The sequence below is a fragment of the Ictidomys tridecemlineatus genome, chromosome 3 (assembly GCF_052094955.1).
Source record: "Ictidomys tridecemlineatus isolate mIctTri1 chromosome 3, mIctTri1.hap1, whole genome shotgun sequence".
Taxonomy (NCBI): Eukaryota; Metazoa; Chordata; class Mammalia; order Rodentia; family Sciuridae; genus Ictidomys; species Ictidomys tridecemlineatus.
In genome coordinates, this window is record NC_135479.1 from 97,242,451 (window position 1) to 97,268,675 (window position 26,225).

Below are 26,225 nucleotides of genomic sequence, written 5' to 3' on the forward strand. Positions count from 1 at the left end.
GGGTTTATCCTAATTGTTTTAGCTGCCCCTATCTCTCCTCTGACTCCTCATGTTGCATTTTAATTGATTCGATAAACGTTGTGATTCATGCGTCTTACTTTTTTTGGTGTGAACTTTCTTGAAACCTCTAGGATTACTGGTGGATGTTCAGAGACTACATTGTATCGAGGCAGTTTCTTAGGTGAAAAATTTACAGGGCTACCCTTTGACTATGCAAACAGTAACCAAAACAAAACTGATGGCTCTTATATTTTTTCTGGGGGCCGGCAGGGATTAATCCCAGGGGCACTTAACCACAGAGCCACATCCCCAGCCCTTTTTATTTTTTATTTTGAGATAGGGCCTTGCCAAGTTGCTGAGGCTGGCTTTGAACTTGTGATCCCCTGTCTTGGCTGGGATTACAAGTGTGAGCCACCAGACCCAGATTGATAGCTCTTTCTTTTTGAGCAGTCACCCAAAGCATTTTGCATATTTTATCTCAAATAATCCTCACACTGACCCTATAGAGTGGCTAGTATGACCTGCGTTTTACAGACAAGAAAATGGAGAAGTTTATTACCTTGCCAAAGATCAATTAGCTAGCAACAGAAGGAGGCCTTGGCCTGGGGTCTAACTCTAAAGCCATACCCATTCTATTTGTGGGAGCCAATCTATTCCCCAATATCTTCTTGATCCCCCTATCTAAAGTCTGCCCCACACTTTCCTACCCTGCTGGGATTTATCTTTTCTTCACACTATTATCATCATGTAATGTAACTCTACTCTTATTTTCTTTTTCCCCAGGAGTGAGATTTCTGTTTGCCTGTCCTATGACCCTTTGCTTCTCCCTGTGCCCAGAAGAGTGCTTGGTCCCAACAGATGTCCATTTAAATAAACAGCAGGTGTTCATTTAGTTGTCAACTGAATGAATGAGTTAATCCTAAAATGGGGGCTTTTTCCTAGAGAAATCTCTGAAAGTAGGCCGGGCACGGGATCTCCTTTCAGGCATGACTGAAAATTTATGACTAAATTAAAGAACAGAACAAAAACTCCACAAGAACAAATGAGTTACAGGAAGTTCGATTGCCAGCCCTGTGGCTTGGCCAGCTTTGCTTGATGTCTTTCCATCTTGCTGTGGTTTCGGGGCCTCTGACTTCTGCCATGGCTACGTCTGAGAAGAGATTCGGAGAAGGTGGGGGGGTTCTCTGCCTGTGCATCACGCGGGGCCTTCTGGTGCCGGGCTGGTGTAGGGCTGTGCCTACGTGCTGCCCCACTTAGGTGGTGCTGGGAGCATCCTCTTCATTTGGGGTTGGAAGCAGGCTCAGCCCCGAGGGAACCTGCCCAGGTGAACAGTTGTTGGGTGGAAGCAGTCAGGATTTGAAGCTGTGTCCAGCTCATGCCCAGGTCCGCACTTCAGAAACACTCTTCCAATGAGGAGGCCGCAATGAACAGAAACAGGAGCTTGTCCAGAGGATGGAACCAGAGACTGGAAGAGTTCAGCCCCACCCTACGATCTTTCCTAGGGTGAATGGAATGAAATCCTCTTTTTATGACATGACTTGTCCTGTAAAGGAGGAAGTATCAGTTTACTTTAGACCAATTAAATAAAGATAGGGCTCAAGTATCAGTAAAATTTTGGTGAGTTCACAGTTAAAATGGAAATAAACTCCTTTAGTAAACGGAGCACTTTTTTTTTTTTTTTTTTTTTTTTTTTTTTTTTTTGTGCCACGGGCTTGATAGGGTCTGGCTCATCTTCTTGGATCGGAAAGTCATTTTCTCCAAATTAATTTCTTGAAAACTCAGCTGTCTCAGTCTTTCAAGCCAGGAGGTTAAATTGATCTGATGGACACAAAGGCCCCTAGGAGCATCCTGGCCAGGGTCATAAATGAAATGTGTTAAATCATTTTAATTTGACATAGTGCTCCGTGGGGACACCTGTACACTAATGGATCATTCTGCATTCATTTCTGCTCCCAGTACCTGGATGCTCCTGTTTTTGCAGATAAGGAGAAGCAGGATGCAAGAGTGTCTTGGAGCTGTTTGCCAACAACCTGTCCATCTTAACATCACCTTGAAATATGTTGAACTAGACCAATATCAGAATGCTTATGGATGTCAGGGCTTGATCTTCAGGTAGAGAAATATGAGATTGGATCAATTTAACCTTAGAACTTCATTCGTTTAATTCCCCCAAAACTTGTTCCTTCATTCATCCAATCAGCCATCCAGTAAGTATTTGTTGAATACCTATTATGTGCCTTCGGCTCTGTAAAGCTGGAAATAAAGTTTATAGACCCATGTAATCCAACAGAACAGCTCCTAGTCACATGTGGCCAAGCACTTGAAATGTGCTGGCCCAAATTAAGGTGAACCCATGGATTTCAAAGACTTAGTGTAAAAAAGTCATATAAACTATCTCATTCATAATTTTATATTGTATACATGTGGCATTTTTTGATATATGGGGTTAAAGTACAAATAATATTGCAATTAATTTCTTTCTTTTTTAAATGTGATTAATGGGACATCCAACTGCATAGGTGGCTTGCATTATGTTCCTGTTGGGTAGCATGGTCATACTACTGCAGAAGATTTCTGCCTGCTAGTCTCATTTTTTTTTTTTGTTTGGGGGAAGGGGATACCAAGGATTGAACTCAGGGGCACTTCACCACTGAGCCACATTCCCAGCCCTATTTTGCATTTTATTTAGAAACAGGGTCTCACTGAGTTACTTAGTGCCTTGCTTTTGCTGAGGCTGGCTTTGAACTGGTGATCCTCCTGCCTCAGCCTCCCTAGCTGCTGGGATTACAGGTGTGCAACGCTGCGCCCAGCTAGTCTTGTGGTTTTTGAGACAGGTTGAGGGCACCTTCCAGGGAAGAAAATAAAACGTAAAGGCAGATGGGCTGATCAGTTGTGATTAAGTAATTCTTCCAGGTTTTAGGTGTTTAAATATTTGTTCTGAAAATTTCACTTTGGAAGTTAAATGCCTAGGTTCAGTGTTCAGGGATGAGTAAAATATTGATAGTTTGGGATGTTGCATGCAGTTTTTTTTTTCTTTCTAGCATTTTCAGAGTTGCCAATGCATATCTTAGATTCCGGAATATCCTTCTGTAAGCTCTTGTTTGCATATAGCAACACTAAAAAAGATGCCTTAGGAGGAAGTGAGACTTTTCTGTACTAGAGTGGGCTGTTTGACCTGAAATTATGGGAAGTAAGTAAAGCTAACTCTTATTGGAAATTAAGACACCTGGGTCGCTTGATGCCAGCGCTAATCTCCAAGAAGGAAAATAAAATATCAAACTGTAACAAGTATGGAAATAATATTCAATGACTCGGGAATTCTAAGAGATTAGTTAGTTTGGGCAAACAAGCTCTAGATAGAAAGTAAGGAGACTCAACTTCAAGTATTTTTTAAATTAAAAATTATTTGAAGTTTAATTCAACTTAAAAATCATTCTATTCTGAGATGAGGACGTTTTACATGGCTGACCCACTGAACCAGGTCTCCTTTCTTTGCTGCCGCTCAGGAGCAGCACCGTCGGCAGTCTCCTTTCCAGCCATAGTCAACTCCATCACTTTCTTCCTGGAGCAGGGAATGGAGCCTGGCGTTTGGGAGCCAGACCACAGCGCCTAGCACAGTCCCCAGGTGCCGTCTTCCTACATCCAGCACGACTTCGGGTGTCCTGGACTTTTTCTTGTCTGGTGAGAGAAGATGTGGAAACACACACTGGGGATTCATGAAGGTGAGGCAGCTGTGCGTTTGGGTTTCATAGAGCATAAGGAACGAGGAGTAATTCCACCAGGAGGGACAGTGTTATAAGAAAGAAGAAATGGGATGCGGGGCTGATTTTTTCCTAGGGCTGGAAAACATGCCAGATATTGTAGCAGAGACAGATGGTGAGGCAGATGCTGGGAAAGAAAAAATGACTTACTACTAGGTGAACCAGAAAAAAACGAACGAGCAGGACAGAGGAGAGAGCACCCCTCTGCTGTCAGGAACGTCTCCCCCTGGCCCTACACCGTCTGATTGTGCCGCTGCCGGGTGGCAGATTGCGGGCGCCTTCCTGCCCACCGCACCCTTGGCATTCACAGCCATCCACTGTGGAGCTTGCTCTTTGCATGCTGGTTTTCCAGGGAAGAGTGGGAGGCTGAGGCTAATTGGCTCTGGGAGGCCAGGAGATGGTGAGAGAGATGCTGCTGCTGGGCTTTTTTCTGGCTCCATTGGTTGTACATGGCATTGCAGAAACTGGATGGAACTCATCCTGGTTTAACTTAGGAATCCCCGATGAACATCGTCCCAGGGTACGAATCACATCAGTGGGGATGGAACTCTAGGCACGTTCAAGCAGAAGTCCTTTGAAATGTGACTTGGAGATGCCGATGTGGGCACATGTGACCCGGGCCACTTGCAGGGTTAGATCTAGGCTAGATCCGCACTCTTGAATGCCATGCTAATGGGTAATCAGTGATGAGCATGAGAGAGTTGACTTGGGCTGGGCTCTCATCTGGAAAGTGCTTGGGTCCCCAGGTGTAATATAAATACTTCAGGAAAATTGTAAGTCAGTGTGTGTTGTGACTTCATGGAGTTGACAAGGAGTGGCTGGAACCATCTGCAGAGGCTGAGGATCTGCAGTTTATACATGCAGATTTTATGCATGAATGTTAGACCACGCGTGATTGGCAATCACTATGCCATTGCCTGTATTAAACAGAGATGGATGTCACTGAGCCTAAAATAGCCACTATCGGAAGGAGAAAACTATGTGAATGAGATTAAGGATTCCCTTACCATTAGGAACAAAGTGCTGACAAGTATCTGATGGTGGTTTTGTCACTGTGTGAAGAAATTAAATAAATAAATAATGGCTGTAGAGTAACACTGAATAACAGTTACTGATGGGTTTTGAAGGGTAACTTTGGTTATTACAACATTTACCTTATGTAAGCTGTAGAAACTCTAGGGGCATCTACCTTTTTGGGTAAATCTCACTGCATATTTATGCACACCATTTATGTGAGCTTCCATTTATGCACACACACACACAATTTACCAAATCATTGCAAAAAACAAATCTTAACAACATGGAATCCAGAAATAGCGAAGACTTCATCTGTCCCCGAGGTTTGGAGGAGCAGATGCAGCCAGGTCCACCTTGTCTCTTTGCTTCCTGTGTCTTGAGCAGGACTTTTCTCTGTTATAGTAAAGCAGGAAAAAATCAATTGTAAAGAACGTGTTTCCAGAGACTAGTCCCAAGCTCTGGCATTTCCAGGGGGCCCACCTGGGACCGACAGGTGCCCTGAGTCGGAGGATACCATTTTTGAGGGCTGTTTCCGTCTAGCAGGTGAGAACCGCCCATGGAGCACCTTTGCTCAGTTCTCCAAAAGAATCCTCAGAGCGTGGTGGGCCCGCTGGGGTGGGCCTCTCACCAGGCGTGCGGGCCAGCAGGTGACCTCCTGCCCTGTTACCACTCTCCTGGCCCTTACCCACCCGTGGCCAATCTCCATTTCTTAATATCCTGCCTTCTGCTTCTGAGTCTGGACAATGACTCATCATAGACTAGCTTCCTATCTCTCTTTGTGGAGGTTTATGTGAGAAACTTAGGGAGAGTATAAATTTTCTCTAAGTCCAGCAGAGGCAAGACACTGCCTCAGTTACAGACAGCAGTAATCTATTTTTGTTTTAATACTTTGAAGCTCCCTTCTAAGTCATTTCAACACATGATGAGTGTTTACATAAGAGACACCATTATCTTGCTAGTGTACCATAGTTTGAGAATTTCCTACACACACACAAACACACACACACACACACACACACACACGGTGCAAATTATGATTCCTGTTTGAGAGACTGCTACAATATATCCCTAAAATTAAAGGTAGGGTTAAGATAGGAGAAAAAAATTCCTGAAGACTCTCATAGGGTCTGCTGTCCTGTAAATGCACATGGTGTAATTGCTAAGGACACTGTTCCAAAGAGGAAAATAGTCACAAGGCACTTAAACTGTGAAGCCAATTTAGTGTTTCTAAGTGGCATTTTATTTGATGCTTTTTCTGACTAGCTTTAGTGCTGTTTTAGTGTGTCATTGAGAATGATCTGATATATTATCCTTGCAATGATAACTTTGAATACTAATGAAATGTTTATGGTTTGCTTTATCAACCACCTGATCTCTTCTCTGACAAAGATATGCAATCTTATGTCATTTCCATGGATAGTTCCCAACAGGGATGCTGCATTTAACTCCTAATTTACCCAGAATCAAGAAAGCAGAAAATTCTAGGAGAAAATTTTATACATAAACATGTTCCATGAAATTGCTTATGCTCATAATTGCCATCCCATATGTTCTTTGATCATCTATACTTTTCTATAAATTCTATAACCCTACAGCAAGAATAAATATCAACAGAACCCCATTTATCATACAACCCTTCACTTCCTTTCAGATGATCAAAGACAAAAATTACCCTCAGTGCAATTTTATTCTAACTCTTTGAAAAATTGATAAACCATATCATATTGTAAAACTCAAATCACCCAAACATCCCTTCTCTTTCCCCATATCTCCACTCTGTCGTCTCAGTTAAATGACAACCTTGATGATGGACCTCAACTAATTAGAATATACTTTTCATTATCCTCTCAAACCATCTTCTTTCTCAATCGTCCTAAATAGGTTTGGCAAACAAATGTCAATTGAAGGACATCTTGTTTTACGAATAAGCTGTGTTCTTCTGGCAGTCATATAGAAAGGAGACAGGACGTCTCGGCTTCTCCAGGACCTACATCAAAACTACGGTGAGGCGTCTTATTTGGAGGGGTCCCTCCTGCCCAGCCTCCTCTCAGGGTACCACTAGCGCTTGTCACCACAGGTTGGAGGCTAATCAGACTTGGAGTCATTGTAAAATACAGAGGACTCACTCTGAAATAATGATGGCTAGTTACAGTCTCCCCCTCCAATTAATTTCATTGTTTTAGTTGATAAGATCACAAACGTGAAATAAACCAGGAAAAAAAAATGAGCACTAACCACCAGGAGTCACAGCCTAATGCCTTCAGTGCTAGGAGAGAAAAACGGAGACGTCACAGCCTTGGCTGTCAGGGCAAATACTGTGCCTAAAGGAACCCATCAGAGAGTTTTCCATTTTTCTTATTCAATCAGACTAGTCTGTATATATTTCATTTCCAACTGTGAGTAGACTGAGCCCTCAAGCTGGAATCGATAGTTCTAGAATTTTCTATGGACTCTCTTCACTCACCTTCCATGGGCGTGTTGCTGTCTGGACGGTTTGCAAAGACGACGTCCACATACTCCAGCTGCAGCCTTTGGAGGGAGCCCTTCAGTCCTGGGAGCAGAAGCAGGAAAAACGAAAAGTAAGTACACACACTACTGCAAAGAGTTTAAGTTTGGTTTCCTTCAAGAATTTACTTCAAAATGAAAAAGAAAAAAAAAAGAAAAAAAAGAAAAGCATTGGATTAGTTTAAAAACACATTGAAGGGGTTAGGGCAGGATGAAACTTGATTATTTGAGTCACATGTGAACTCATCTTCACAAGAGCTAAGGAAACCTGTGCGAGTGCAGTACCTGGCTTTGGCATATCAAGAAAAGATGTGCTCGCTAAAGAAGGCAGGAGGACAGAGTTGTCCACACCCTGCTCCAACTCAGGCAGGGACACATCCTGGGGAGATTGGGGAGGGAATTCAGTGCCCAGTGCTGGGCAGAGCCCCAACGCTCCTACCCCAGGCCTGTGCTCATGGACAAAGCTTCTGGATCTACCCTGAGGCAGGCAGGAACCCACAACCTCAGGGAGATGGACCTGGATTTCGGTCTGCTCTGGTGCCAGTCATGCACTAGCCTGCAGGGGGCTCAGGTGTGACTCAGCTCAACAGCAACTGAGGGATTGCTTCCACCAATCCTCCCCAACCTCAGGCAGCTCAGCTCAGAACGATTCCATCATTAGCCAGTTTCAGCAGGGAAGTGAGTGTAGGGCTGTTAACTTGGAACTGAGTGCTGGGCCTGCCAGTGAAACTCAACACTGGGCAGAACCTTGCCCCCAGGCCAGGGCTCGAGGACCTGCAACCCAGTGAGATGGACCCGTGCTCTAGCATCCTCTCTGGCTGGTCGCTCTAGTGTCAGGCCACAACCAAACCCTAGGAGTAGGCAGGAAATAGCAGCATGGGCCTTGTTCTTGGCTCTGGTACTGACCTCATCAAGCTGTGGGCTCCAAGCATGACCCAGCATTTGGTGCCCAGGCATGGACCCTCCACAGTGAGGCCCATTCTGGGCAGAATCCTGCAGTGCCTGAACACAGTCGGTGATTATATATGAGGTGTTTGGGCCAACTGTGGCCTCAGGTGGAGGCTAGCAGACCCAACAAGGTTGGACTGCTCTCTTTAGGCACTACCCCTGTCCATCATGTATAGTACATCAACTGCAGACTTACAAAAAATTTAGGCAAGGGGCATCCTCTATTACTAAAACAGTGACAACACTCCAACTGTGGGCTCATGGCAAACCTGAATTTAGGGTGCCATCTAGTGCTGAAATCAAGGCATGACCACAGACTCAGAGGACACAATAAACAGCTTGCTTAGAATTTCTGGAAGCATAGACACAAAGCCAAATTATGAACACTAGACTACACACCTGATCCTTCAATGCATGGATGTTGTCATATGCCATCAAGCATCAAGAACTTTCAGGGAACCTAACCTCATTTAACCCACAAAGCAAGACACCTGAAACCTACCTTAAAGCCATGGATATCTCAGAGAATTCAAAATAGCTGTTTTAAGAAAACTCAATGAACTTCAAGAAAACACAGAGAAACAATTTAGTTTTCAGAGAAACTTAACAGAGAGCAAGAAACCTTTAGAAAGGCTAAGAGAAAAAGAGAAGACTCCAATAGTCAGAGCAAAAAAAAAAGAAAAGAAAAGATATTACCACTAACACTCAAGAAATGGAAGGAATTCTAGAGGCTATGATAATCAACTATATACATCAGTAAATTTGATAAATTAGAAGACGTGGATAAATTATTGGACATATACCTCTTATAAAGATTGAATCATGAAGAAACAGAAAACATGATCAGACAAAAAATGAGTATTGAGATAAAATCAGTAATAAAAAAGCTCCACTACTGAGCTACCCACAAGTCTAGTGGGTAGCTCAATAGTGGAGTGCAGGCCTGGAATATGTGAGGCCCTGGCTTGAGTCCCAGCACTGCACAAAATAAAAAGCAACAAACTCCAAAAATGAACAAAAAACAAGACTCCAATCATCAATAGTTCAAGACTCTATGTCTTTACTGCTGAAGAAGAACTAACATCAATTCTTTTAAATAAAATAATTAAAAAATTTGAAGCAAGTGATAATAGAAACGCAACATACATGAAATTATGGTATTTTAGAATTATATAGATTATAATTTTTAAATTATTTCTAAAAATTGAAGAAGAGGAAGTTCTTCTAAGCTCTTACCGTAAGACCAGCATTACTAAGAAGAAAGCTACAGGTCAATATCCTTGATGAGCACAGATGCAAAAAATCCTTAACAGAATACTAACAAACTGAATTCAACAGCACATGAAAAAGAATATGCACCACGATCAAGTGGTTTAACATTTTCAAATCAATAAACATGATATATCACATCAACAGAATGAAGGACAAAACCCATGTGATCACTTCAATAGACATAGAAAAAGTGTTTGATGAAATTTAACATTCCTTCATGATAAAAACTCGGAACAAATTAGGTACAGAATAAACATACCTCAACCAAATAAAGGTCATGTAATAAGTCGACAGCTAACATCAGACTAATTGGAGAAAAGCTGGAGATTTCTTTCTGAGATCTAGAACATGACAAGGATGTTCACTTTCACAAGTTTTATTCAACACAGTATGAAAATCCTAGCTAGAACAACTAGGAAAGGTAAAGAAATAAAGGGCACCCACATGGTAAGTAGGATGTCAAGTGGGTGCTGAGTGCAGATGGCATGATCTTATGCAGAACAAATCCCAAAGACTTTACCAAAAACTATTGAAACTTCTTAACAAATTCAGCAAAGTTACAAGGTATAAAGTCAACATACAAAAATCAGAAGTATTTATATTTCTCAATTGTGAGTCACCTGAAAAGGAAATTTAAAAAAGCAATTCCATTTATAATAACTACAAAAATATAAACAATATCAAAGAATAAAGTTAACCAAAAAGGTAAAAGATCTCTACAATGGAAACTATCTAAACATTGATTGAAGAAATCAAAGAGGACAAACACACAAGTGGAAAGACACTCCATGTTCATGGATTGAAAGGATCAATTTTGTTAAAATATTCATGCCACCCAAAGTGATCTACAGATTCAATGTGGTCCCTTTGAAAATACCAGTGACATTATTTGCAGAACTACCCCCCAAAATCCTTAAATTCGTTTACACACACACACACACACACACACAAAATATCTGCCAGATAGCCAAAGCTATGTTGAGTAAAAAGAACAAAACAGTAGACATTATATTCTCTGACTTCAAAATATGTGTATTATGGCTTGGAATTGAAATACTCCTCAAAAGCTCATGAATTGAAGGCTTGGTCCCCAATGTAGCAGTATTCAGAGGTGGGGCTTTTGGAAAGTGATTGGATCGTGAGAGCTGTGATCTCATCAATGGATTAATCTATTGATGGATTAAACAATTCATGGGGTATTAGAAGGTGGGGGAAACTTAGCAGGTGTGGCCTGTTGGAATAAGTAGGTCCTTGGAGGTATGCCTTCAAGGCCTTATCTTGTCCCTGCATAACCCCTACTCTGCTTTTTGACCACCACGAAGTTAGCAGGTAACTGTGTTCCTCTGTGCACTTCCTACCATGATGTTCTGCTTGCCAAAGGCCCAAACCAACAGGATCTAGTGACCATGGACGAATAAACTATGAACCAAAACAAATCTTTTGTCCTTTAAGTTGCTTTTCTCAGATATTTTGTCACAGCAACACAAAGTGAAATTGCACAATACTACAAAGCTATAGAAATCAAACATCATGGTATAGGCATAAAAAGAGACACATAGACTAATAAAACAGAGGGGAGAATCTAGAAATCAATCCACAAATCTACAACCAACTATTCTACATTGAAGTGTGAAGAATATACATTGGGGACAATTTTCTAAAAGAATGGTTCTGAGAAAATCAGGTCCACATGCAGAAGGATGAAACCAGATCCTGTCTCTTATCAAGTATGAAGTATCAACTCAAAACAGGGTGACTGTTTTAATGCAAAACATGAAGAGGAATGCTTTTAAACATTGGAGTGGGCAAAGATTTGGGGGGTTAAAATTCCCAAATCACAGGAAACAAAAGCAAAAATAGACAACTGGGATTATGTCAACCTAACAAGCTTTCACATTCCAAAGGAAAAAAATTAACAAAGTGAAGAATCAGACAGACTGCAGAATTAGATAAAATATATGCCAAATGTCCATTTGATAAGGGTTACTATCCAAAATATATAAGAAACTCAACAGCAAATTATCATCACCATCATCATCATCATTGTTGTCCAATTAAAAAACGGGTAATAGACCTTAATAGACATTTCTCAAAAGACAACATACAAATGGGCAACAGGTATATAAAAAAAATGCTCAACATCACTAGTCATGGAGAAATGCAAATAAATCACTGTGAGATATCAACTCACTCCAGTTAGAATGACTGATGCAAGACAGAAGAGAGAGAGAGAGAGAGAGAGAGAGAGAGAGAGAGAGAGAGAGAGAGAGAGAGAGAGAGAGAGAGAAGTGCTAGCAACGATGTGAGAAAGGAAACCCTTGCACCCTTCGGGGATGTAAATAGTACTGCCATCATGGAAAAGTGGGGGGGTTCCTCAAAAAAAATTAAATAGAACTGCCTTACAATCCAGTTACCCCACAGCTCGGTGCATATTCAAGGAAAAGTACATCAAGAGAGTCCTGTACTACTACAGCACTGTCCCCACCAGCCAAGAAATGGGACCAATCGTGTTCATCAGCTGAGGAACGAATACAGAAAGGCTGGCCTGTGTACATGGTAGAATATTATTCAGCCACATCAAGGGTGGAGTCCCGCCATCTTGACAACATGAATGGAACTGGGAGACATCATGTTATGTGGAACAAGCACAGAAAGACCACTGCCACACCATTCACTCATGTGGGATCCTCAAAAGTTTATCTGTGGCAGGTGAGGGGAGGACAGTGTCTCCAGAGGCTGGTGAGGTTCCTGGGGGAGGGGGAGGAGGGAGGAAATGCTGGTCCATGGCACTGAGTTAGGAGAAATAAGTCCCTGTGCACCAGGTGTGACTCAGTGGGCGACTGCCAGGGATGGTGATGGGTGCTGCATTTCAAAGAAAGGTAGAAGAGGATTCTGAATGTTTCTACCACAGAGAGTTGGCAGACGTGTGAGGAGCTGGTTATGCTTGAACCTCAGGCTGTGTAGACATGCATCTCACGGAACCTCATAAAACCTCAAAAATATGCAGGATTTTATGTGTCAACTTAAAATTAAAAAAAAATAACAAAAAAATATGTTGAGTACAAGGATGTATTAGTTGATCTCTGAAATCTTTTTTTTTTATTGGTTGTTCAAAACATTACAATGCTTTGACATATCATATTTCATACATTTGATTCAAGTGGGTGAAATCTTTTAAAAATATATTAAAGGCTGAATTTGCTCTGACAGAAGAAAATCCTAGGACTCTGGCATGGTCACTAGCTCTTGCTGCAAAACATACGCCTCTCAGTGACCTTTCACAGTGAGTCATGTGGAAATATCCAGGAGCAGCTGAGCATCAGAACTAGCCTCCCTTTAACAGGTTTTATTTTCTTCTTGAAAAAATGCAAATTAATGTTTATGTTGTGAATTGCTTGATGGGCTTATAGTGAGACTGGAGATTTATTTGTTGTACATCAAACCCATTAAAATGACATAGATCAGAAATAACATGTAAACCTGCTGAAATTTATGGAACCTAAAAATATAGCTGAGCTTTACAATTCCTACCATTTTTATCATTTTATATTCTTTGAGGAGAAAAGAAAACAGTAGAGGCTATGATTCAAGAGGTGATATAAAAGAGAAAAATTCTGGAACCAACAATCCACATCTGAACTCTAACCATTTCATCATATTCCTGTGAATACTCAGAAAAAATTAATTTCAGTAAAATTAATACTTCCCTGAAATAGAATGTATTATATACAATATTACACAACCAAGAGGAGGGCGGCGTCCAAAGACCATTTCCCCTCACTGAGAGGAGAGGCGCAGCATCTCCTTATCAGCCTCTTGAAAGGCTCAGGAAGTCCGCAGGTTTTTCCTCTTTTTATTAGATTCCTAAAATTAATTGCCTGTTAAATGAGGCCCTTATAAATTTAAATTTGGCTCATTTAGATTTGATTTTCAAACTGGTTTATCGGACAGCCACAATTACTCCTCTGACAAGAAAATGGAGTGCTTAAATTTAGTTCCGGAAATATTTTCCATTCATTGAGACAGAATTGTCTGTGACGACTCTGGTTTAAAGCTCTGATGAAGAGATTTGGACAGGTGTTAGGAGGTCTCGTCCCTGCCCTCAGGGCTGGGACAGTGCCTGCTACTTCTTGGGGTAGCTTGAAATTAAATTTACCTTAAGAAGTACTGTGACATGAGCCACTCTTTGGAAACATCAAATGCAGGCAGGAGATAAGGAATAGCCAAGCAGACAAAGGACAGGACATCACGAGGTTTCACAGGCTGATGTTTTGCTCCCTCTCATGGTTGACATCTTTGACTTTTGTGTGTGTGACTCAATTGTCTAATCTGCAGTGAAGCTGGCAATACTACCATCAATATTGCTGCTCCAAAGACACTGTAAGACATTTGACATAAATGTGATGTGGTAATTGTACCATGGTGTTCATGTCAAAAGTTTCAGAGGAACAGAGCAGAGACTATAGGCTAACTATTTTCTCTGGACCCCTTTATTTTATTTTATTTATCTATTAATTTTTTTTGTAGCTGCAGATGGACAGAATGTCCTTATTTTATTTGTTTATTTTTAGGTGGTGCTAAGGATCAAACCCAGTGCCTCACACATGCTAGGCAAGTGCTGTGCCACTGAGTGACAGCCCCAGAGATACATTTAATGACAGTTCTAATCCATGCCTGGCTCTGGAAAAGATGTCCTCCATGGTGATTGGGCATTTCACGGGCCAGGCACAACTTCAGCCATTTACTGTCCTGTGGCACAAGCTTGTATTCAGTCCCACTTGATCCTGAAACTGTGCTATAGTCTGGGGACAAAGTCTTCATCTCATAGAGCCTACAGTGCTTACTGAGGAGGTCCACTGTTAGGTCATAGCGTCTGCTTAGATCATGACAAGGACTAGATGGACAGGTCAGTCTCATGGCATTTGATCATTTCTCACCTCCCAACTCTTTCTTGATATTTGGGCAGAAATTCAAGTGTATTCAAGTGAGACCATTAAAATGACATGCTGTATCAAGTCAGGGATCCCCACTCTGTCTTCAAAGGGGAGGGAAAGGAGATGGTATCCCTGAGAGACACTGGCCACTTACTTTGAGAATCTGTGATATGCAGTTTTGTGATCCATGGTGTGAGTTCTGGGTTTTATTCAATGTGAGACTCAAAAACACTGGCAAGGGGCAGGAGAGAACTGGGGAGTTAAGGAGGGACTAAGAAGGAGAAATAATATGATCAGCTTTCCATTTTGAACTGATAGTTCTGCCTCCTGAGAAGAACGTGTCGGTGCAAGAGTGACAGCATGGACAGGTGACTGTGGCAGACTGAGCTGGACCAAGTTGGTGAGAATGCTCGTCTTCAAGAATAGTTGTGTGGGTGGAAGTAAAAGTGGTGTTACAGGTGTTAGGGGTAGTAGAGATGAAAACCCAGAGGGTCCTGGGTTTTGGCCTGAGAAGTGGGGTGACTGTGCTAAGATGGGGGTCAGGGGAAGAGCACATCATGGATGGTGGTAGGAGCTGGGTTAGATCTGAACAGCATGGCAGTTGCTCCCCCAGAGCCCTTGGCAGCTGGATGGGCCTGTCAGGCAGTCAGAGGAGGCTAGGCACAGAGGCTGAGGTCCAAGACACCAGTTCAAGATGGTGTGAATGACCTGGTGATGTCTCTTAGCCTCTGTGAGGCTCAGGTTCCTTATCTGTACAAAGATGGAATGAAACCAGATAATTTTTCTGCTTTGTTTTTTCACATGACTGCAGACCAAATCAGAAAGTTCTGCCTCTTCCTGTTTGGATGCTTTTAATCTTGTAGCAATAGGTGAATCATAGGAATAGAAAGTCATGCTCAACCAGTGTCTCCTTATGAGCCATTTAGGATTTTGCTCAGATAAACAAGCATCATGTTTTACCTCCATTTAGCAAATGTTGTGTTGGGCACTGGCTTGGAGCCATGTATTGTTTTAAGTTTAAGCAGACATGCAAAAATGCATTGACCTTGGCCTCTGATGGGCAGCTGGGCAGCTAATTGCTTTTGAAGGAGGTAAGTGCTGAGTGCCACAGGCCTATTTACAGAAGGTGCTTCTGGCATTAGCTCATCCCAGGAACCAACCCAGTGTCTGTGGAGGAGAGTCCAGGAGGAGCAGAAAGTGCTCCCGTCTTTGAGGAAATGTTGAGAAGTTAACTGGCAATTCCTTAAAAATGCCCAGGATAATAGATTATGTAAAGATAGCAGTTCCTGAGTGACCACAGTAAAAGAAATCTAAGTCCATCTTTCTTTCAGATTCTGAACTTTAACAGGAACTGTTTTGTTTAGAAGGCAAAGTTTAATTCAACCTAAACTCATTTCATAGGCTTCTGAAGAAATATGCTCATTCTAGGGTTTAAGCAGATTGACATGCTTAAAGATGGATGGGGTGCTTTGTGTTGCAAGCTCGATTGTGTAGAGATGAGCAAATTAGCAGTTTGGAGATTCTGCAAGGGTTCTATTCAAATATGCTGTGTCACCTGTTAACCTACCACACATTTGCTTTCCTATCTCGCTTGGAGCAAAATTTTGCCTTAGCTGTTGCACACTGTTTATAATTTCCAGTTTCTTTTAAACGAGTCTCTCAGTTATGATTTAAGATACACCTGCTCCTTTTTAAGGGACTGTTGATGTGTTAGAATCATATATTTAGCGGAACCTCCCATCATGAAACAGGGTTATTTGATTGGGTGCAAGTTTCCATGAACATGGTACACTGCAAAGGAATCCTGTGGTGAATCCTTTTGTTAAGAAATTTATTCAACTGAAAATCCTCAATTATCTTTTCTTGTAAAATTCACAGTAGTGTTTATATAACATTCGTCATTCACAAAAAAATTTCAAGCTGAGTTTTCTCAGTTTATTTATTTTGCCTGCGCCTACAACGATAGTTTGTGTTTTGAATCACACCACAAAAACTGTTGTTTACCTAAAAGGCAAATGTAGACTTAGACACAGCTTTGGATGGTAAAAGCACAAAAACAGTTTATTCTTATAATGTGTCTTATCAAATTATTCCTATTCCTTTTTTAAAAAAAATTTTTTTTGTACCTGTAGATGGACAGAATGCCTTTATTTTATTTGTTTATTTTTATGTGGTGCTGAGGATCAAACCAGTGCCTCACACATGCTAGGCAAGCACTCTGCCCCTGAGCTACAGCCCCAGCCCCTATTCCTATTCCTCTATATTAGAAACTAAAGGAATTTGATCTGCCAAATTCTGACATTGGCACAAATTGGGGCTGAAAAGAACATTCATGGAATGGCTGAATGAATACATAGAAATTTAGAGCCTGAAAGGACCTTGGGGTTGTAAATGGAGGTAATGAGCTGCTGATGAGATTTCTTCCCTCTTTCTGTGAATCTAAAGAGAACATTACACCAGCTGATCTCAATCAAAGAATTTGGGCTCATTGAAAAGACCTCTCATACGAACATTTTCAAAACTACCTTGTGCACAAGTAAAGCTCATTTAATACTCTGTAAACTAACTCAGGTGGCCAAGGCCACACAGCCTGAAAGTAGCCTGAATCCTACATGAATTGGACTTTGTCTTATCTTCTAACAGTGCTTCTCAAATTTAATGTGCAGAAGAGTCTCCAATGTTAAATAAGGTCCCCTTCATCACAGAAAAAATAGCAATGAATTCCAAGGATAATTATGTGTAAACCTCTTCAAATTTTATTTTGGTTTAGAAATCTCATGTCTCGGCTTTTCTGAAAAATTCACTTAATTCTCTAATTTCTGTCTGCCTAGACTGAAATTATACTCATGAGCTCTTGTCTTTGGCTGAAACTATGAACTTCAAAACATCAACATTAGCAACATCATAATAAGTGATCTCAATCTCAAAAGTGTGAAGTCTTATGTTGAAGTTTGAATCTGGGTCAGTTTGGATTCCATCTGAACTGGTTTAGAAGAAGAAATTTAAGGTACTTCTATTAAGTTGTGTGAGGCTTGAAGAAAACTGATTTAAAAGAGAGTGAATTCTGAAATTACGCACTCACACTGGGAAATGTCAAAGCATGGAGATCTGATGGAGATGACAGTAACAATGCATCTCTATTCTCTTTCTGTTTGATTTTATAATTCTTTTTGAGTCCAGAGTGAGCCATTTTCTGAATCTCTCCCCCTTTCTTTTCTTTTTTTTTTACTTATTTGTGTTTTTTTAAAAAAATTTGTTCTAATCAGTTTTACGTGACAGCAGAATGCTCTTCAATTCATCATACACAAATGGACCACAGATTTTCTTTTTTTTTTGCATATCAAACATACAAACTTTAATGGTGTGTACAATGAATAAATAAGCTTTTGTATCATCCCAAGTGGGAAATTTTATCAAATGGAGGTAAACAGATAAACAATTACAGCTGAAATCAAATGTTGCTTAACCTTAAGGTTGTCTCAGTTGACCTTGGAGGTATACTGCCACTGAAGTCTTTTCCCTACTACCCCTTCCAGACATGAGATATTCTTGATTATTTCTGTTATAAAAGAAGCAGAAAAGGTTGACACTATCTACATTAGTTTGGAAATGAGCCAATATCCTAAGTGGATCCTTATACTTTCAAGCTGCTATAGCTTGTGAAAAATTATCTGGGAAGCTTAAAGTATCACAGAGACACTCAGCAACAAGATAAGAAATAAAATTTTGTATTGTTTCCATGCATTTTTTTGTCTGACTCACTCAGAGTAGGTTTTAATTTTTTTTTCCTCAAAGACATCTTTAGGCAAAATGCTAAATATTTAATTGATATATAATTCATAAGCCATAAAATTCAACAATTCAAAGTATACAGTGGTTTTAGCATATTCACAAGGATGTGTGATCATCACTTTTATTTAATTCTAGAACATCATCATTACTACAAAAAGAAGTCTCATAGTCATTAAGTAGTCACTGCTCATTCCTTACACCACCCAGTCCCTGGAAACCATTAATCTGATTTCTATCTCAATCCCTATTCTAGATATTTTATATAAAAGAAATCATGTAATATGTGGCCTTTTTTGCCTGACTTCTTTCACTTAGGATAATGTTTCTAAGGTTCACTCATTGGACCACAGATTTTCACTTCTCTGGTTATACCGAATCTCTCTCTTTTATAATTAATTAGATTAAAAAGAAAAGCCAGAAACTTCCAGTCAGCCTACTGTTGGTTCTACTGGGAACTTCAAGGTGGCACCTGCTGTTTCTTCTGAGGACTCCCTGGCACAGGGCGGGATTCTGGCCTGCGCTGGAGCAGGAGCGTGCCTGTGTAGAGACAGCCTGGACTCTGCCTGGGAGGGGATTCTGCTTGGGAGAGGTGTTGGGGAGTGTCCTGGGGGCAGGAGGTGGTGGTTCACGGGAACCTGCTTTGTGTTCTTGTCCATAAAGAGCAGGCTAGCGGCCACACTTATGGGAACAGTGGCACCGGTGAGGACAAAAATGACATTTATTGTTCATGACACAGCAGAAACTGTGCTCCAGGAGGATTAGCTGATTTCCATCCCCACTAGTAATGCTGTGAGGAAGGAACATCTGTGGGCTGTTTTACAGTCAAGGGGACAGGAACAGGGGCTTAGTGAGGTCTGGTCAGCACACAGTCATCCAGCTCAGAAATGACTGTCAGAACCCGGACGGGTCTGATTTCAAAACCCACATGCCTACAAGCAGAATAAAAACCAGCCAGTGAGAAATGCCAGGCTCATAGCAAAACTTGGAAACAATGGAATGATATAATTATTATTGTTAAAAGTGTGTGAGTGTGTGTGTGTGTGTGTGTGTGTGTGTTCTGAGATCTGATTTCAAAATGCTCCATTTTAGGATGGAACTTGAGAGCATTATGTTTAGTGAAAGAAACCAGACTCAGAAAGTCAAGGGTCATACACTTTCTCTCCTATGTGGAAGGTACAAGAAAGAAAAAAAGGTGGGGGGAGTTGGAGAATTTCATGAAATTAGAAGGGAGACAGTTAGAAGCAGAAGACAGGATCCAGGGAGAGGGAAAGGACAGGTATCGTGGGATGAAATTGTCCAAATTATGTGGTGTGCATGTACAAACAGCACATCGAACCCTACTAGTGTGTAAGATCATAATGCATCAATAAAAATTAATCTTAAAAAGGTCTCACTGACTGAATACTGGAGTTATTTGTTATTTGTTTGTTTGTTTTTTTTTTTACTGCTATTCTAAAACATCTCAAAGTAGTCACATTCACAGGTCAGTAAGAATCTCCACCTTCCAAACTGGAATGAGTATCCTCACATAAAACGTTCTCTTTTAGATTAGGTGCACGGAGAGAAAAGGGTCACTGCTGAAATGAGATCCTGGGGAAAAGTATTGGCCACTCACAGCATCAACAAAGAGTGTCATAACTCATGCATAAAGAGCTTTTGCAGGCTAGCAAGAGCCAGCCAAACTCTCAGAAGGCAAAGGACCCAAGGACATGAAGAGCTGATCTTCAGGGAAAGAAGTTACGAAATGAGCTTAGACTCACAATAAATGAGTGCATGGATACGCAAGTAAATGAAAACAGCTCATTCAATTGATTGACATATTCATTTTAAAAAATAATTTTGTGATAGAACATGCCTTGTTCCTTGGCCTAATAATGCCCCATCTAGACTCATCCTCACTGTGGCAAGAAGGTCACTTATAACCCTTGGAAATACTGAAGACTGGAAATGTCTACGTCACATGTGTGTGTGTGTGTGTGTGTGTGTGTGTGTAGAATATAATTTAATCGAGAATAAACAAGGTGTAGACTAATATTTATAGCCTGATTCTACTGCATTAATACACATATTTCTATATTTTTAAACACAAGTGATTATACAGATCGATGGGTAGAGAAAGGAGGCTGCATAACTAAGGGAGATCTGTTAAACTATCTGTTAAACTCTTACACTAGACTGTTAAACTATGGAGAGATGAAATAAGACAGGAGGACTCCCATTCTTTATTTTTATTTTTAAAGTTTTGTGATTAAAGCACACTTTGGTTTGGGTGGTGTTGGTATTGCTTAGAAGAAATTATTTCTAAAGAAGGGGAAAATCGTCAGTCTCGATGATTCATGGTGCATGTAAAGTTAACAAAAAAGCTTGGATTTTTATGAAATAGTTTATAAACTGGTATAAAGATTGAAAATATGAGGCAGCCTCTTTAAACACTTTTTTATGATTACAAAAAGTATAAGTATAAAAATTTTTAATGTATAGACAAACAATAAATAAAAACTATTCCAAACTTTCACAGTCCCCACCATGAGGTAGAACAACATTACTGCACCACACCATGGTCCTTGCAGACTGTTTATTTTCTACTTATTTATAAACAATGTGGAGTTTTGGATACCATTGCAAAAGCAATGGCACTGTGACTCAAATACCAGTGGTAATTTTCTACAAGTTTTCCCTATGGCTGTGTATATGCCTTCTTAAAAGTAGTTCTAATATGTGTTCACACTAAAACTTGTACACCCATTATCACAGCCACATTATTCATAATAGCTGAAAGGTGAAAACAACCCCAAAGTAATCAACCGATAAGTAACAAAATATGATATACCCATATGGTGAAATATTATTTGGCAAAACAAAAAGAATGAAGTACTGACACATGCTACAAGGTAGGTATGTGAACATCATGCTAAGTGAAAGAAGCCCGTGATGAAAGTGTCCTGAACCGTCTGTTGAATCTCTAGAGTAGATTTGTGGTTGCTTGGGCTGTGGAGGGTGAATAGGTAGTGGGTGACTTCTCATGGGTGCCAAGTGTCTTTTTGGATGGATGAAAATGTTGCAATATTAGGTTATGAAGGTTATCACATATCTCAGAGCCAACGAATTGTACCCTTTAACAGATCAACATTCATAATGTGCAAGTTGTATCTCAATAAAGCCTTTTGAAAAGTCTCATGGGAGTACTTCATTATATTGATAGAAGCTTGTACAAGACAAGAGTTCTGGACAGTTGCCTTTTGGTAGGGGGCTCCCAGTCTCCCTATGTCCCTGTGCCCCCCACATGCAAATCCAGAAACAAACATGGCTGATTGTGGTTCTTTATATATATACATATTTCCCCCTTCCAATGGGTTTTGAATCTATTTGTTTACTACTTTTCTTGAACCAGAATCCCATATATGAAAATAAAATCAAAGTAGCAGTACCCACCTTCAATAATATGCTTCCTTGACAACCCCCTTTCTGTTTCAGCTCTGCAACAAAAGAGAAGCAAATGTCTATAAGCAGGGGTGTGCTTTAAAAAATTTTTTTTTGTTTCAAATTGCAGAAAAATAATCATTCTTACTAAATCTGAATTGCTAATTTTACACCCTGTTCTTGGCCAATTCTGTACCACTAGTTGCTGAGGAGGGAAGGCTGGGGAGCAGCACACTGTGCATACCTCTTTTGGCAGGGGGGTACGGGGGAGTGAACTCAAGGGCACTTGACCACTGAGACACATCCCCAGCCCTATTTTGTATTTTGTTTAGAGACAGGGTCTCACTGAGTTGCTTAGCACCTCGCATTTGCTGAGGCTGGCTTTGAACTCACAATCCTCCTGTTTCAGCCGCCCAAGCTGCTGGGATTCCAGGTGTGCGCCACTGTGCCTGGCCAGACCTCCTCCTCAGAGGCCTCAGGATATGAATTGACCATGGCTGTGACCACACCATTGATACCCCTCAGCTCTGGGCTCAAGCTAACAGCTCAGGCACGAGACCCTCTCCATATGTGGTTTGACACATAGTTCCTAATCCGTCTAAAGAAGACAAAAATCTTGACACATATTTGTGAGTCGACTCTAAGATTAGGCAATGATACCATTCAAACTTTTCCAAGAAAGGAAGCAAATTGAAAAGGAAAGCAAATATGAATTCCAAAAAAATTCAACAACCATTCTTTTTAAAAATGTGATGAACCACCTTTCCTTAAATTAGTATCGTAAGAAGGGAAACATTTGTGGATAAGGACTTTGGCCCTCCTGGACGGTTCCTGAGCTCTGGAAAATTAGAAGGAAATGGAGCTGTTGAAGTGTGGAGTATGGGTGAGCTGTTTTTTTCTATGTCCACACTTTGGGCAGCCTCTTTTCCGCGTGATGGTTGCCCACTCATCTTTGTGAATACACCCGTCTACTGTATCTGTTACAAACAGAGGCCGTTGTATGTGGGACTTCATTATATAGTGGTTCATGAGAGTGTTCCAATTCCTGTTTGTTTCTATATGACGGCAAGGTTTTCATACCATGGCAAAAGTACCAGGCAGTAGAACCATGAGCCAAAGCACAGACAGTGGGCGCCCCTGTTCTCAGGGTGCCAGATTGCCTTGTTTTATACCAGACAATAGGATTATAAGTCTAAACCACCTTTCTGTCTTCAGGTAGTCATCAACAGGCTCAAGAACAAAAAACTATAAGTGTGTGTGTGTGTGTGTGTGTGTGTGTGTGTGTGTGCACAGAGACATTCTGAATAGAAGGTTCCCCCCAAATAACTGGCTTTTGCTTCCCATTAAAGAAAAACAGACTGTTCCCAATCATTTATAGATGGTAAAACAAAGGTTTTGTTTGTTTCTGTCTCTTGTTAAGACTCCAGCCTTTCAGATTTCCCTGAGAAGCACTGCCAACTGTGCCCTGAAGTGTGGAAGAGCTTGTGGTCTGTACGTGTGGGTCAGAGGGGCCAGCCTTCCGGCTCCAAGAGCAAGCTGGCCATTAGCATCCGTCCGTCCTGCGGAAGCTGTTCTGCATCCTACAGCGGAGAGGGGACTTCTCTCCCATTCGCCTGGCAGTGTGTGACCCTGGCACAGCTTCCCAGGGTTCTCCAGGGACGTGGTCCTTTTGATCAGTACTTTCAGAGCGCTCTGAAGAGATGATCAGACACTTGCCTGTGAAGCCAGACAAGGTATTTTTATCTTCACGTTCCACAGAAGTCTCCGAGTTGGGCAGATTTGAGTCGCTTTTATTCTGTAACGCTTTGTGTTTATTTTCTTTTCTTGAAATTTGGACTCTATTTTGGAAATGGTTCTAAGTATGACACTGAGATTAGGAAAATCTGCACGAATCACTTGGTAACAAGTGGCCACCGGCTTTGTACTAGATTTCTTTGGGACTCTCTTGCTAGAATTGCCTCCTAAGTGAATTGATTTTTCCTTAGTCTGAGAGGGAGAAAAAAAGCCCTGTCTCTAAGCCAATCAAATTTGGTGAAAGTTAGATGTAAAATAGTTACCTAAAAGAATAAAGGCGTGAACTCTCCAGTAGGGAAAATAAAATAAGTAGTTGACTTACTTTCCACCCCAGTAGAGTTTGGTTGTGATGACCAGGCTGGACCTCCTGCACAGCAAACAGACACAGAGAAACCGTAAACACGTTGTGGGCATGTTGTTATCATCGGACCAGAAAAAAGTTGTTATTGTGCCTCACAAAACATTGCTAAGGAGATAAAATAGCTAATTCATACCAATGAAATGTAAGGAGAAAGTCAGGCCCCAGAGGACAGGGATGGAGTGGGAGGAGGGCAGTGGCGGTTCAGGTGCCTGGAGGTCAGCTGGAGGGCCAGCCGCCAGAGCAGGAAGGGAAGCGAGTGGGCTTCTGGGTGAGTGGCCTTAGAACACGAATGAGCAGACACTCATGGGCATCTGGCACAGTGCTATTGCCCGTGAACTTGCCCAGGAGGAAGTCCACCCTGTGCCCAGGACCATGGGCCCAAGACTCCCAGGTGTTATCCTCCCAACCATCATGCACAGGCTGCAGTGGACCGTACAGCAATATGAGTGACAAGGTCAAGTCCAACAGTCAATACTTTCTTTGAGTGTTTTATTCAATGGAAATGCTATTTTAGGAAAACAGTCCTAAAATCCTTTACTCAAGGCGCTACCACTTAACCTCCAAGGGAAGGAAATACAGACATCTTGTCAGCTCCTTGGTTACCTCCTCCACGGCACACCTGAGGGTGGGAAAGACTCCCTGGTGCCCTAGAACGAGGTCTGAGCACTGCCCCCACAGAATGAAGAGTGGGGGCAGATCTCAGTGTCATCCACACTCTTTGGGTGTGTGATCTGTTTGAACTGCTCTGGGGCAAAAATCATTTGAGATTTGAAGGTTAAGACCAAACCTTGGAAGTATTTGAAGTCAAGCGCTTATAATCCCGTGGGCTGTAGGGTGGACCCTCAAGGCTATCAGGATAACAGCCTGGCGTGGTTAATGACAACCACTGGGGAAAGACGGTGACAGTTCTGACAACTCACTTGCAACAAGAAAAATCTGTGGAATATGTCAGCAACCCCATCTCACCGAAGTTGAATCCCTGAAAAATTCTGTAAGTCACAGTAACGGAAGCACTACAAACACATGCTCCTGGAGATGACACAGCCCAGAGGGCCTACATAGATTCCAGGCTAATGTACCAGCCCCAGTGTATACCCTAATAGCAACCTGCCACAGGGGAAAGGGTCTCCTCCAGCAAGCCCTTTCCACCTTCCAACAAGGCTGCATGGGATATGATAAAAAATGAACCAGACCTTTCAGTTTCTCAGAGCAGTGGGGCCTGCCAAAGCTGCGGGTTCTAGCACAACACCAGCATAGACTTACCTGCCTACAGTGAGGCTTTGGCCTCTATGCGTGTGCACACTAACATGATGCTCAACAGCCAGAGAAGACTGCAGCAGCCCGCCACATCATCTCTGACTCCCGTGGAAGCTATTAGAGCAGCTCTTGAGAGTGGGTGCAGAATGAGAATGAGCTGGTGAGGCAGCACAGCCTGCAAAAGGCTTCTGCCCACCTTCTCTCACTTTGTCAGCACGACAGGTCATCCACAGTAACGCTGCCCATTTTATAGGTGGGGAAATTGAGAATCAGAGAAGTGAAGCAACTTGCCCTGGATCACACAGCCAGCAAGCAGCAGCTCAGGGGTGAGAGGCCAGGTGTCCCTGGTGAAGTTGCTTTACAGGGTCAGTGCTGGGATGACAGGCTCATCTTTTCCTAGTCTGTCTCGTGGGGGCAACCATGAACTGATACAAGCTTTCTGCAGCGTGGTAGGAGCTCCTGGTTTTATTTGCAAGGCTGAAGGGAAGCTTATGAAATATGCATGTGAGTCTGGTTTTCAAAGGGTGCATGTAAGACGTTCTGCAGCCCTGGAGAGGGGTGGCTCAGGGTGCCCAGGGGGAGGAGTAGAGCATGTGGGAGGTGCCCCCTCTTCATCCTCAGGTGTACTCTGGAGCTTCACTGCACTACTGGTGGGCTTGGCTCCAAGTTTTTTTTTTTTTTTTTTTGTATCAGGGACTGAACCCAAGGACACCTAATGCCTGAGCCACATCTCCAGCCTTTTTTATTCTGAGTCAGAGTCTCACTAAGTTGCTTAGGCTTCAAACTTGTGATCCTCCTGCCTCAGCCTCCCAAGCGGCTGGGATTACAGGTGTGCGCCACCACGCTCAGTGCTCTAAGGGTTTTGTTATAGGTGCAGTTTTTATGTCCCCTCCAAAAACAAACATGTTAAATTCCTAACCCCCAGCACCTCGGAGGGTGTGAGCTTATTTGGAAACAGGGTCATTGTAAATGTAATTAATTGGGTTGAGATAAGGTCATAGTGGAGTGGGGTGGACCCCAGAGATGATGTGACTGCTGTCCTTAGAGGAAGACAGACACAGGAAGGAGCTGTGTGGTGAGGAGGCCGAAGCTAAAGTGCTGCCTGCAAGCCAAGGATCCCCCCCAGGAGCTGGGAAGGAGGGGAAGGGTTTCACCTAAATTTCA

The 26,225-nt window shown here is 41.8% G+C and overlaps 1 protein-coding gene across 4 annotated transcripts in view; it reads right to left on the reverse strand.

The window, feature by feature from the left end:
- The window catches only part of Kcnab1 (potassium voltage-gated channel subfamily A regulatory beta subunit 1), a 293,246-nt gene that overhangs the window by 41,617 nt on the left and 225,404 nt on the right, over positions 1–26,225 (reverse strand). For all 4 annotated transcript variants that reach the window (XM_078043522.1, XM_078043521.1, XM_078043523.1 and 1 more), the window contains exons 6-8: positions 23,766–23,810; positions 21,662–21,705; positions 7,243–7,329 (exon numbers count right to left, since the gene is read on the reverse strand). In XM_078043522.1, the coding sequence (XP_077899648.1) occupies positions 7,243–7,329; positions 21,662–21,705; positions 23,766–23,810 (176 nt within the window). The remainder of the gene's footprint in view (positions 1–7,242; positions 7,330–21,661; positions 21,706–23,765; positions 23,811–26,225) is intronic.